The sequence below is a fragment of the Homalodisca vitripennis genome, chromosome 4, assembly GCF_021130785.1.
Source record: "Homalodisca vitripennis isolate AUS2020 chromosome 4, UT_GWSS_2.1, whole genome shotgun sequence".
NCBI classification, from domain to species: Eukaryota; Metazoa; Arthropoda; class Insecta; order Hemiptera; family Cicadellidae; genus Homalodisca; species Homalodisca vitripennis.
The window spans coordinates 86,291,644-86,305,405 of record NC_060210.1 but is presented as its reverse complement, the minus strand read 5'-3'; the positions used below and the strand labels follow the sequence as shown (position 1 = coordinate 86,305,405).

Sequence of the window (13,762 nt, the reverse complement as noted above, 5' to 3'; positions counted from 1 at the left end):
TTCATTACTGAGTTAAACATATTAGCATCTATAAATCATTAAACCTTTGTATTTTAATAATGGTATATTAATACATGTAACCAAAACGGTTAGTAAACATAAATGTTACTTATTTTAATTTTAAGTAATTAAAATATTTTAAGTAACCCTATATTGAGACAGGTAATACAATTACTTAGTTTATAAAGCATCCTTGTAATATTAGATATATTTCACTTAAATGACTTTAACGTACATTAAAATAAACATCAACAAAAATGTACTCTTCACTTTTATTTCAAGATAAAAATGTTATATTTTTTATTTAAGAAACATTTAAATTTGTGTATACAGTAAGCAGCCATAAAAACAACACATTATAGATTTAATTTTGTTTGAAAAGGCCATTGTAAAGTTTAATTAGTAACACATTCTTTACTAGGATAAGCGATGATCTTATCAAACAGAATAACAGGGGCAGCACAAGGTAATGAATGATAAAAACTGATACGGTCACAGGCAGGATTTGAACCTGCACTTTTTCTAGCTCAGATCCAAAAGTCAGACCGCTCGGCGATCTGTATTACAGTGGCAATTGATGGCAGTGCAGGAGAATTCACGGCTGAGGATAATAATGCTCACAGTGGAGAAAAAAACTAAAACTAAGTGTATTTTTTAAGGTACTCATAGTTTGTTCACAGAGACATCTTTGGAAGAAAGACACAGATTTTACTTTGATCATTGTTTGGTAAAGTCCAGCTTGCAGCTGTAAATTCTTCTTGTTGTAGATTACTGGAGAGATATCGCTCTTCTGTACCGGTGCGCAGCTTTGGCATGTTCCGCGAAATGTGCGGCTTTGGCTGCGGCGACTTCTGCAGTGTCAGCAATATAACCCTCCGGGGTGACCACAGGGGCACCGGCTGTGCTGTAGATGTAGGGGTAAGCGTACGAGTGCACATAAGGGTAGTAAGGAGCGCCTACGGCAGCGACAGCTTTAGCTTTCTCTGCGAAATGAGCGGCCTTGGCTGCAGCGACCTCCGGAGTGTCCGTTAGGAACCCTTCTGGAGTGACGACTGGGTAATAGTAGCTGGGAGGGACGACTCCGCCAGCCTTGATGACCTCGGCAAAGTGAGCCGCTTTGGCCGCCGCCACCTCGGGGGTGTCTGCTAGGTAACCCTGGGGAGTCACCACCACAGGTGCTCCGTAGTACCAAGGGTAGTATGATGCTAGTACAGCCTGAGCCAGACAGCTGGCTATAGCGACAATCATCTGGGAACAAACAAAAGTTGTCATTTCTTTGCTTTCGAACAAAATCTAGTGTTTAACTTAGAAGACAATTTATGTAATAAATACGAGTACCTAAAAATCATACACTTTACTTATCTAAATTTTCATTCCAGTCAATTTAAGTAACGTGCTCGTTTATTGTATTAGTTTCATTGTATTTACATTCATATTGAATACAAAATAACTTTGATTTGCTTATTATTCCATATAGTATGAATTACCCTCTTGTAGTAATGTATTAAAGTTGTAAAGGTTTGCAGTTACATGTATAAATAAATATTAATTAAATAAAACATCGGAATGTGGCGTACATAGTTGGTCGCATGTAGTTTTTTTGCATATAAATAATTTATATTTGTTTTGAGCTCAATAATGCATTTGATAAATAAATATAGTACAATTAAAACATATATTTTATAAAGCTTCATAACTGCGTAATAATATACTATTTATAGTAGAACTAGTGTACCATCATTACTTTTAAACCCAAGGAATTACTATAAAACATTAGTTTAAAGTATTTTAAGGAATCATATAAGACGTTATATTTATTTAAACATGTATGTATATATGTATATATATACATATATATATATATATATATATATATATATATATATACATACGTATATTTCTTCAAAACAGTGTGGCTATTTCAAAATTAAAATGTAGTGTAGATTTTTGCAAAAATCATAATACATTACCACTGAACAAAATAGAATAGTCTACTAGTAAAAACTCCGCTTTCATATTATCTTCATGCTCTTGTTTATTTATCAAAATTTTCATAACCATGAAACATAACAGATGAAAGTTCATGAATGCCTTTAGTAGAAAGTAATAGGGAGTGTTCTAGAGCAGTTCTGTGAACGCCAATCCCATAAACATGCTATGAATCTATGGAATGCACAGTCTATGCACTAATGTTGAACCAGGACAGTTATTCAGCCCCGTTTATGCCACATGTATAGAATTATTCAGCCAGGCACGTCCTGCATGATTTGTAAGGTGAAGGAACAACTGGCCCACTGCAGTGCGAAATTCCCAGAAGTCACAGTCACAAAAAATGCCGAATTACAAACTGAGCTATATGTCTTTCACAATTCTCCCTACGTGAGTTTACTAATACAATACTTTGATTAAGATGTTTGAAGCGCAAAATTTGTGAGTGCTACTGAGACATATCCGGCCACAAGTAAATCACTCGAACAACCTGTATTATAATGTTATAGTTAGTTAGGAAGTATGTATTTGTCAAGAAGACAATTGGACCAGCACTATGGATGGACTATCATCCAATTAGTGTATGTTGAAAGCTTTTAAAGAATGGAATAGTAGCACCTACGGGCAAGAGAATTTATAGTAACCATATGTAAATTCCTCAGGATGTTATACTTCTGGCTGGTTTGTACCTTCCCGTTAAACCTACACTGAGTACAGTAAATCTATTTCTTAAATCTGGACAACTCGATGGATGTCTCTATGGCTAAGGTTTTAGATATTGGGGGAAAGATTTCATCTTTATAATTTAAATCGTGTATGAAACGCATTGACTGTGTCTATTTACTTCGCTCTTATCATAACATTGCAACTCTACCACACAAAACAGCATTATTTTAAAAACATACTATTTACAACTGCTTAACTACTACTATTTGCACCTGCTATGTTAAACTCTCTTCCAGCTTGCTTGAATGTCGAGTTACCGTTAAAAACAATTCAGAAGAAATTTAAGATGTTCCTCTTTGATAGGTACCTTTATAGTGTCTATGAACTTGAAATTCATTAGCGTTTGGTATATTTTTAAATGCCAATTTAAGTTATAATTATTTATTGTATATTGTTTTGAATATCATAGTGGGATATAATGTTAAATCTTTTAGCTGTTTGCAGATGCAATTCCTGTTTTATGACAATAAATATTCTGATTCTGGTTCATTTTTGCATGGAGAAGAATGAGTTCTATGGAGGTGCATGTCCAACCATTGAATTTGGCTGAGCGTCATCGAAATCTCTTATCCCAAAACACTCCAAGGAGGCTGACACAGTTTGTATTTTATATGTCAGAAGATTCTTTTTTTATGGTATATATGCCCACAGGACATCTCGAGTAATTGTAATTATTATAACAATACAAAATACGTTAAAGTGTCAATAAGCAAATCTTACAGCATTATTGTGTAAATTTCTGTTTGTTTCTATTTTTGAACAATCTTGAACAGATTCTCTCCGATAAGTCTGGAAAGTTCCAGAGATGAAGACAACATCATTAATGGCTGGAAACTTTTGTAGAGGCCTTAGAATAAATACAAGATAGCTGAACGAGCCGTATTACTGAAGTAGAGACTGATTAGTGAAGTCGATTTACAACTTAAATACTAAACTGTTTACATATTCATATTTTTACATAGTGCTCTAGTTATAATGCTTTTGTTCTAAGAAAAAGACATTATTAAAGTGTAAATTCCTTATGATATTCTTAAATCATGCAATAAAAACTCCGTAATAACAGTTACTGATAATATTTTAACTTCCATTAAAAGGAACGTAATCCAGGAGAATTAGCATTTTAAAGGTTTAACTTTCGAGGGCTATACTTATTTAGCGCAATTAAAACTTTAATGTTTAGTTTAACTCCAGTAAGCCTCTCAGTACATTTCTGCAATCAGATGCGGTCGCAGACTTGAATCTTGGAACCTATAGTCATGTTCGCCTGAAAAGATTTACAATTTTTTTTATAAGTCGGCGATCAGGACGCTCTGAACTAACTCTTTCAATCTCTGCCTCTTAGACTAAACAATAAAGTGTAATTAGGTGGAGTCGTATTCTTATGGTCTCATGAAATACGTTGTTTCTGACACAATCGCTAAGCACGGTGGAGCAACTGGATTTCTACACATAACTTAACTATGGTCGGAGGTTTGATTCAATTTGAATATTGAGTCTGTTACGGCGTCGATTTCAGACTCTTCAATAAGGAGAAGGTGGAATGCAGATAAACATGAAAAGCTTTTAATCGCTCTTTGCGTTCCTCTTGTGATTTGTTTTGTAAGCACATTTTACTTTTATCTAAGAGTAGGCGCTACTCTTCTTCTGTTTCATTTGCACTCTTTTCTTAGCGCTTTTGCATCTCTTTCTCTTAACGTCACTTACGTTGTGTTGTAGTTTCTTTCCGCTTTCATTTTTCATTGTTCGTTTGAATATCCAAGGTCGTTACCGTTAACTGGAGTTTATTATTTGAATACATTTTATTTTCACGCGTTATGGCGGGAAAGATTTGAAATAGTCTATAGCTGCGTTAAATACTAATAGTTTATAACTTGGCTACTACTAATACAAAAGAAAGAAACCGTACACAAACATTCAGTTAGCTAACAATACAAAACCACGGTACACAGGTGCTGTTGTTAATTGAGTAATCGTTCCGTTCCGTTTTTTTTTATTATTTTTTTTTAATAGCACATCACGGGATTTAAATTTGTATGCTTAATTTTAACTCAAACAAGTAATGAAAGGTAGTTCAATTTAAGCAAAGCATTTTGCGTTGTGAAATTATACACAGGGAGAGAATTTGAAACCTGGTAGGAATTGAAAAAAACAATATTCCTTCTACTTTAATAATCCAGTCTATACTTAATAATTTTTAATAATGTACCATTCACATGGGCTATCCACTTTATAAAATACACTGTCTGTGATATTGCAGGTATCATTTATCGTCATGTTCTTCATGGAGTTAGTATGACCATCGTGTCTTTTGGGATATGTATGTAATTTTGAAACGAGTACATATTAAATTTGAAGAACTTATAAAGGGAAATATTTCAGATATATTTTTACATGTGCTTCCTTATTCTAATAATAACGAAATAATTTCCTCTTCTCTATATTAATTAACTATATTCGTAACATCCAAGTTTTAAGATGAAAATATATTGATATTTGTGAGTGGAGGTTTCCAAGTATACTGATTTAATTTTGCGATTCTATTAAAATCACAACTTAATGAATGCTGAAAGTGTGTAAATACTCTTACACAATATCGCATAATACTGTATACTTTACAAACAGAAGAGTAAAATAATAAACTATAATATACGCAAAGTTTACACCAGCTTTTGTTCACGCCAGCTGGTATATTTAAAACAGTTTATTAATAAAACCATTGTAGCGATACATAGTTCACTTATTAAATGTGACTAAAATTCAGACAATTTATTCACTAATGCATTTCTTGTGAATATTTCTTCAACTTTAGAGGCCAGACTGGGCGGAACCCGTTTAATATATTCGTTCAATTTTATTTAATTAACATGTCACGGGATTTAATTTTTTATGAAACTTTCAGCTTGATTGTTTAATAAAAAGTTGTTTAATTTATGCAATGTATTGTGCTTCATTATAATATACAGAGAAAGGAGCGTTTTTAGTAATATTTTTCAATATAAAGAAATATATAACAATACTAGAATTCTTAATCTTAGAAGATGTTAATCAAGATTAAAAAGAAACATTGCCTGTGACGTGGTAATAAAATAGGTTTAAACATAATGTAGGCTATTGTGAGTAGCTACAAACACAATTACCGTTGTTTCGAAGACCCAGTAAAGTTGTTCTGGATTATTTGAGATTTCGCAATAAAGGTATTGAGATAAAACGTTACTAAATTCATAGTTCAATTGAGGATTTTTGTTTCCACAGTTTCTAAACTCTCATCTCAAGTTTTAAGATAGTGGTCATACATAGGTTTTTAATTTGTATTACATCAAGAACGCGAGATTTTATGAAACATTTATTTAAGTAATTAAATATAGATCACTTTTAGATAAACAATTTATGATAAGCTTAACTCGCTACTACAAATAATAAAGGATTATTAAAGATTTTAATTAACATCACCTCTTAACATACACTAATCGAATTATTAATTTAGTTTAAATGCTAATTTTATTAAATTTGGTCATGGTGATTTAAATTTTCTTCATGCGATTAGTTTACTCAATTTTATTTTTCCTTACTTTAAATGAGGTCGTTTAATAATAGCAAATATAAAAACAACAAAGAACTGATACAATTTCAGCTAAAACTATTTCAGCTAATAAATTTAATAGTCATGAAAATTTTAGCAATATAAGTTTAGCTCATAATTTTCATAAATAAATTTAGTTAATCAACTCAATCTGTCTTTAATGTAAAGGTAAAACTAGACAATTATATAACTAAAGCAAGATGTGACTCTATATGAAAGTTCTCACTTGCTTTTAATATGCAAATCAAATAAGTTTAATACAATAATTTATAGACACTCTATTTATACACACGCTAAAATAACGTTATATATATATATATATATATATATATATATATATATATCAGAACTTAACTTACTTCCCATACAAATTAACTTTATACAAGTCCTCTTTTTATAAATGGTTAACAACTGTATGCAATTTTAGTGTTATATTTTTGTAAAATATACAACGGTACTTTAAAAGGTGATAATGAAAAGTTAACTGAAAATATTTATTTATATTTGCTAGGGTCATAGTTCTAAATTAGGTTCATTGACATTTATTACTAAAGTATTTCCGGATTCCCTGGTGAGTTATTGTAATATTACTGTACGACACATTACATACGGTGTACATTTTTTGGGTTTAGATACATATTATTGTATGTATATGACTTACCAATCCCTGCATGATGGCACTATTACAACACGGAAGACCGACGATGCTCTCTGTAGATATCTAAGTACTGTATATATAGATGTACTCAAGGTCGCCACACCCATCCCAAGGTCTTCATTGCAATTGCACGCACGTCTACGCACTTTAATCTGCAACAACGCACTTTTAACGAGCGCTGACAATGGATCCATGCATGGCCTGGTCAACTAGCCGGTGGAGCGGCTACATTCGGGATATTCGGGTCACCAGGATGCGGCTATATAGAGAGTGAACTAAAAACACTTTCTCAGTATTTTGATAGGCGTCTAATAATCGGGTATATGCACAAATTTTGTGATTTTTGGCGATTACATGACTAATTTGCGATTTCATTCTGTCCACTCAGTATAAATAAGATACAATACTTGGTTTTGGCATAGGGTGAAATTATGTCTGGCTTGGAATACCTTTTGTCAATATTGTCAAACAGATTGAACCGACGTTCCACCTTTTCACAGCACTTACTCAGATACGTCTGCAGAGTAATAGGATGTTCAGGATGGGTAAGGGTGGGGGCAGGTGCCACCCCCCACTGAGGTAAAGTAGAATATCCAATAAAAATGGATAGTGGGTTATAGCAGTCTAGTGTTATCTGTGAAAGATGAAGATTATAGCTATGTACCAGTCTCTTCCAGTCAAAGTGGACAAATAACAATTCAAGTTTAGGCTTCCAATAAGATTTCAAACGATGGGAGCACAATTCATTGTAACAGTCATCCACAAATAAACTAGATCTATCAATAAACCAATTACCTTATTATCTAGAAATTTGCGTTATCAAGATAATTAACGACATGATAGTGATAGTCGACGTAACCTCGAAGACAAACCATTACATTGTCATAGGGATGGAAAATAGTAAGCCTATGTGTTTTAATTGTATAATTGCTCATAGTAGAGATGACATAAAATATTGCAAACCCTGATAATTGGTGTTTCTTTTCTATCATGTTCAATTAGAACAAGAAGATTCCACGTAGTCCTTAAAGGAACTTTGCGCTACTTCTCGAGTGACAGGTTATTTTAAACCTATCAACAAGCCCTTTATACTTGTTTATTTCAACACTTGTGGATGGTGTTGTGATGCTGCTCCTTTACATTCAGTTTGTTACCCAAATGTTAGTGCCACATCGCTTTTGCTGTACTAGTGTACATTCTACTGAAAAATAACAACTGAGCCAAAAACGAGCCCTCTTGGATATCTCCAGCTTACTCTGCTTGTTAAATATTTTAGAAATTAACAGATCATATGATGGTATAACAGTAAGGTGATATGCACGGTAACTCCAACTGTCTCTAGCTACCAGTAGATACTATCAAACCGTAGGTGAGAGGGTAAAAACCAGACCAATATTTCAAGTCTTCGTCGCGTCAAGGTGTAACAGATTGAAGCTGTCGAAAAGAAAAAATTAATCACTCGTTATGTAAAAGGCAAGAAACAATCTTGTCTCGGGGTGTCCAAGAAATAAATTGTTTATTTGTCCGTCGGTCGCTGGCGGGCCGACGTGTTATTATAGACAGTTACCGAGCGAGGGGCGTCCACGGACTACCGCAGTAATTAATATCTGAGGTTAGCAGAACAGCTGTTATCCGGACGAGTCAATCTCACCTGACACGTGACCTTCATGTCCCATTAAGTGGTTTTAGAGGACCACTTGTGGGTTTTCAGGTCTGGGTCCGCCGGTGGTAGTTTGCAGTTAAATATCTGATCATTTATTAACTCTTCAATGTCGGCTATTTCGCACGACAGATATAATTGAGGACAACTATTCAAACCTGATGAGTTATGAATAACGGCAAATGAGATATTCAATCAATTCTTAAAAGCTATTGACAGTAGTGAGATCGTTGGTTTTAGACTACAGCTGTCACTGATATCTAATCCATTGTAAAAACTACGCTTTAAGTTAAGTATTTGTTCTTTAAGGTACGTTTAAAAACAATAGCATTTTAAGCAATATTTATGTACCTACTTCAATTTACAATTTGCAATCTAGAGTGTTTTACATTCAGAAAGGAACGTGGCCTTTTAACCATAAAACGTGTTCTTTATTAATTTTTGTGTGTTAAATAACTTTAACACCGATAAATAATATTACATATACTAAAATAAATAGTATAATAGATTAATCACTGTGTATTAAAATTAATGATCTAGAAGATGATATTCTATTGAATACGGCGTCTTCCAACTGTCGAACAACCGATAATTTGCATTGTTTACTGTTGTAACCTATTGTAATAAACGTTTAGGTGAACAACCGTATGATTTATGTGGCATATTATACCTAAAAAAAACAGCTTAATAAAGTTATGATTTTATATGTTCCTTCGTTTTAGTTGTGATGTATGCCGAAAACTTTGAAAACTGTCCGTTTGCTCTCCATTTATTGGCATCACTTTAGTATGCTTTGCACTTTACGTATTTGTTTTCAGGAACGAATAATCTGTTGTTTTCCTTAGGCCTACGCAGCCGTTGTGACGAATATGAAGCGTTTCATGTTCAAGTTCAATTCAAGTTTTGAAATATTTCGCCCTTGCTGTGGAAAGCCATATCCAGTCAACAACTGTCAGACAAAACTTTATTTATCACAACTTGTTTTGGTCAAACATTTGTTGACTTTGATAGCTATCCATAGGATTTATTTCAGGATTTTCAGGATTTTTGTTTTAGGATTTTACATTTCTATGTTAAAGAACCGTGAGTTTTATGTAATATTTCCAATCGATGGACCGTAAATCATGGGTTTATTAACATTGATCGGGAATATAAGAATATTTTTAACAAAATAATATCAAAGATAAATAGGTTTATAGTAAACATATACTCATAAACACATTTTAGGAGACAAAAACAACGAAAGCTTAATATAGACTCTCAGTTACATAAAAAAGACAACTACGTTTAGTAAGAGCTTGAACAATTTTGGCTTTATATGGCCTTAATGATCCGTAGATTACCACTCACAGCAAGCTATTAGGATCACGATTGTGGTACTGACATGCTTCAGTTTTCAACTGCCCGATCTGTAATAACTATATTACAACCTTATTCATAATCTTTGTAATACTTGCTCATTACTGCCTCTTGATAGCCCTTGTATTGGAGAAATGATTACTACAATTAATTAGAAGCTAAATACACATAATGATACGTTTACAAAGATTGGAGTATTTTTCAGACTGTAACGAGGGGTCCTAAAACGATTTTATTTGCAATTCATTAAATATTTTTAAATAAGTTTACAATATGTATGAAGTAATTTATTTAAGTTAAAATTGCTTCAATGGTACGTTATATTAGTGTGTAAACTAATAAAAACCATTGTTTTCTTTCTTTATTTGATCGGGAATATCTGAAGAAAATTCAAAATCTTAGTGATTATTACATTTCCTCTATTTATACTAAATCATAAAGTCAAGTAGGGAGAGTCGATGTCTGAGTGGTCCCTAGGGAGTCTAAGGTTAGAGGTACAGCATGTCCGAATCTTGTCTAAGACCGTTGCATTTCTATGTTATCTATTCTGTCAACAAGGTTGTGGTGTATCGACTTTCTTTATTCTGTTTGATAAGATCTTCGCACAGGCTAGTGGTGCACGCGGATGGGCATAATAAGGATAAACGGTCTCTCCTTAAAAAAAGGAGACGAGCTTCATTGCTATCCATCGTTTATCAGTTTTCAATATTTAGTTCACTATTTAAGCTTCCCATTTATGGAACTAGTTCCTGAGTATTGTCAGAAATATCGGGATCTGTACAGACTAAGAATGCGTGGGGAGGTTTGTGGCGTCTGTGTGTGACGTAATTGTTATATATAATTTAATTACAGTGTACCCATTTAATTTATTCTAAACCAGGCGCAAAAAGGATCCTCAAATGCTTTAAATCGTATTCGATAATTGCATTTATTATTCATAAAAAATCTCATTTTTTTCGTTCATCGTTTAAATTACAAAAACGTTTATATTGTGAACTGAAAACTAAAAATCATAAGGTTGCACATTGAATTTGATATTAAATGAATATTCTTCCATAATTCTAGGGATAGATATAAGGGTGAAAAATTCTTTAATCTCTAAAGATAGTGTTAGGATTAAAATTTCCATTCCTCACTGATATATGATCTTATACCACCAGCAATTTTGGTCTAACCTTGTTCTTTTATTCTTTCTTCTCAGTTGTAATAGCTCCACAAAGCTCGCACACGTCAACACTCCTTACAACAATGACTGCAAAGTACAAATGATGACGTGTTAACACGTACACAGTGTGTAACAGGAAATAGTCTGTTGAGGCCTTCTAGACACGGACTACTGTTGCAAGCAGGTTGTGGTCTACATAGCAATGTATTTGACGGTGCAACAGCTTGTTGCCTAAGGTTTTACGCATTTTACGCATACACCAAAAATCCTTTACACGTCTGTTTCACCCACGAATGCATTTTAAATTTTGCTTCTCCAATTTGATTTTTAAGCTACATAACAGACACTCAGTATAGTTCCCAAAAAAGTATTTTTTGAATGAAAATATTACTGAAACATATTGGTATTTTATAAAGTAGTATTTTTATTTCATTTTACATTGTTTATGTGCAATTATGCCATTTGTATGCAGATTTGAAAGGTCACATTCATAAACATATTTAACTTCATATATATTCGAATATCATACACTGCTTTTCTTAATATGTAAATCCTAAATTTATGAGTATGAAACCAAAACTTTGTAGCCCATCACCCGAGAGGCTGAAAATTGTATTTATGTATGTCTGTCTGTGTTTCTGTCTACCTGTGCGTCCACACGATATCGCGAAAAATAATTTAAGTCTATCTAATATAATTCATTTGACTTAATACTTTTGATGTCGATCACGTAGGCATCTTTTCCGTACCATTCTCTGTCGCTCTGCCTGTAATGAAATGAGCTATAGACTTGTAATCATGCTTTGAAACACGTGGTGTGTGGCTTACTACTACCTTGTATTGTATCTACTGTATTGTATTAAAGTGTATATTTAAAACCCAAGCATATGTAGAATATAGACTAACCTCCTAATAGTCAGAGTTAAAATAGTTTCTTAAAACTTATTCAACTTTACTATACGTTATTTTTCAAATAAAACAAAGAATTTCAAATTGAGCAATGGAAACTAAGCTCACATAACACATAATTTGAAAAAATAATTTTTCTTACTTCAGTAATCTCACAATGAGCATTTTAATTCTATTAAAACTCTACATTTCAGCCAATCTCAATTCTTTCACTTATTTTCTCTTTTGAGACGTAAAAATGAAAAAGAGGTTTATTTCAATATATGGGGCCATGATGAAATAAATCCCCTTTACCAGCTAGAAAACATGACTCCTGCCACAAAAATGGCAGTGAGCGTTACGCGACGGTTGTAGCCTGTAGATATTGTTAGTAGGTAATCACACAAAGATAGACAACACTTATTTGAAACATTAGCAAATATCACAGATGGTGATGAAAATATGACTAGGCCTGTATCAATGGCGAGCGTAGGCCCAGGTCATGCATCGAGCTATCAGTATTCTAATGCCATCAGTGGGATAACCTCAAACAATAGCCATTGTTCACACAGCCTAGGAGTGATTTCTTCCGCTTTGTCTCACTGTGGTAGTCGGCTGGAGAGTGTGAAAACCTCCACGAAATCTTGGCAGGGTGGTCAGAGGAAATGATTAATATTTTGCTTATTTACATTTTTCGTTAATATATTATATTTGTTTGAACAGAGTAAACCTAAATACCACTTGAAGAATAGTACTGTAGTAAATTTATTTACTTAAATTCAACAATAAAATATAATCATTTTATGGTGCCGAATAATGTCATTTTATAAAACGGATTAAATCAAAGATGATCAAGTGCATTGCCTTTTAACGGTAATTTTCGTGCTTATGAAATATATAATGTTAGCTACACAAGGTACACTTGTTCCTCATCTTGTTCCTCTAATGATGAATCTATACACATAATGTTGTTGTTCATCTTTAATCTGTTTTCTTTATAGCTACTATAACAGTTACAGCTTATGTTCATAAATCATAACATTAAACTTGTTACAGATGTTATTGCTTCAGTTGTAAATGAATGTCAGTGACCATGGTAGAAAACAATATCTACTTAAAGGAGGGTATTCTATTGATACATTTACTTCAGTATTAGATTTAAGCTATATTCTAAGGATACATTTACATGTATCAATATAGCATACCTTAAAACGTATCTATTGTTTACAAAAACAATAAGGAAATGCAGCAATACAGCTACGTTTTGAAAGCATTACAATGTTATTAGATTATATGTGTAACTACATAATTCTCCACTTACGTTTCGCATTTACAACTGTGCAGAAAAATGACCATGATCCTCTTCTATACTGCTATCGGACATGGACAAAAATAGCCGGTCAAGACGGATACTCAGTGTCATGGCCGCTGGACCAGTTTTTCAGTCGGCTGAATGTGCGAGGAATGCGTAACTGACTTTGTCTGAGAGGCTGGGCAAGGCATCCTGCGGCTTCTGCAAGAACGAGCTCCGTCTCGTGTACGGTCGACCGGCTGGCTCAACGATAAATCTGGTTTGACCAAGCTGGCTCATCGGCTTATGTTTCATCTTACCAGTCTTTGTTTTAAGATCAACATATATTAGATTCTATGTTTTCTTATAGAATCTTTGAGTGTATTTTTCAATACAAACGTATTACTCATAAACATGTATTGTGCAAGAAAACCATGACTTCAAAT

The 13,762-nt window shown here is 33.3% G+C and overlaps 1 protein-coding gene across 2 annotated transcripts; it reads right to left on the bottom strand.

Moving 5' to 3' along the window:
- Positions 1 to 627: 627 nt before the first annotated feature.
- Positions 628 to 13,426, bottom strand: LOC124359687 (cuticle protein 2-like). Of its 2 annotated transcripts, none has more exons than XM_046812631.1 (2): positions 13,347 to 13,426; positions 628 to 1,248 (listed from the first exon to the last, which is right to left on the bottom strand). In XM_046812631.1, the coding sequence occupies exons 1-2, from the start codon at positions 13,353 to 13,355 to the stop codon at positions 769 to 771; spliced, it is 489 nt and encodes a 162-aa protein (XP_046668587.1). In that variant the 5' UTR covers positions 13,356 to 13,426; the 3' UTR covers positions 628 to 768. The 2 variants fall into 2 exon arrangements, with proteins under 2 accessions (XP_046668587.1, XP_046668586.1); XM_046812630.1 differs by lacking the exon at positions 13,347 to 13,426 and adding an exon at positions 6,957 to 7,076.
- Between the last annotated feature and the right edge of the window lie 336 nt (positions 13,427 to 13,762).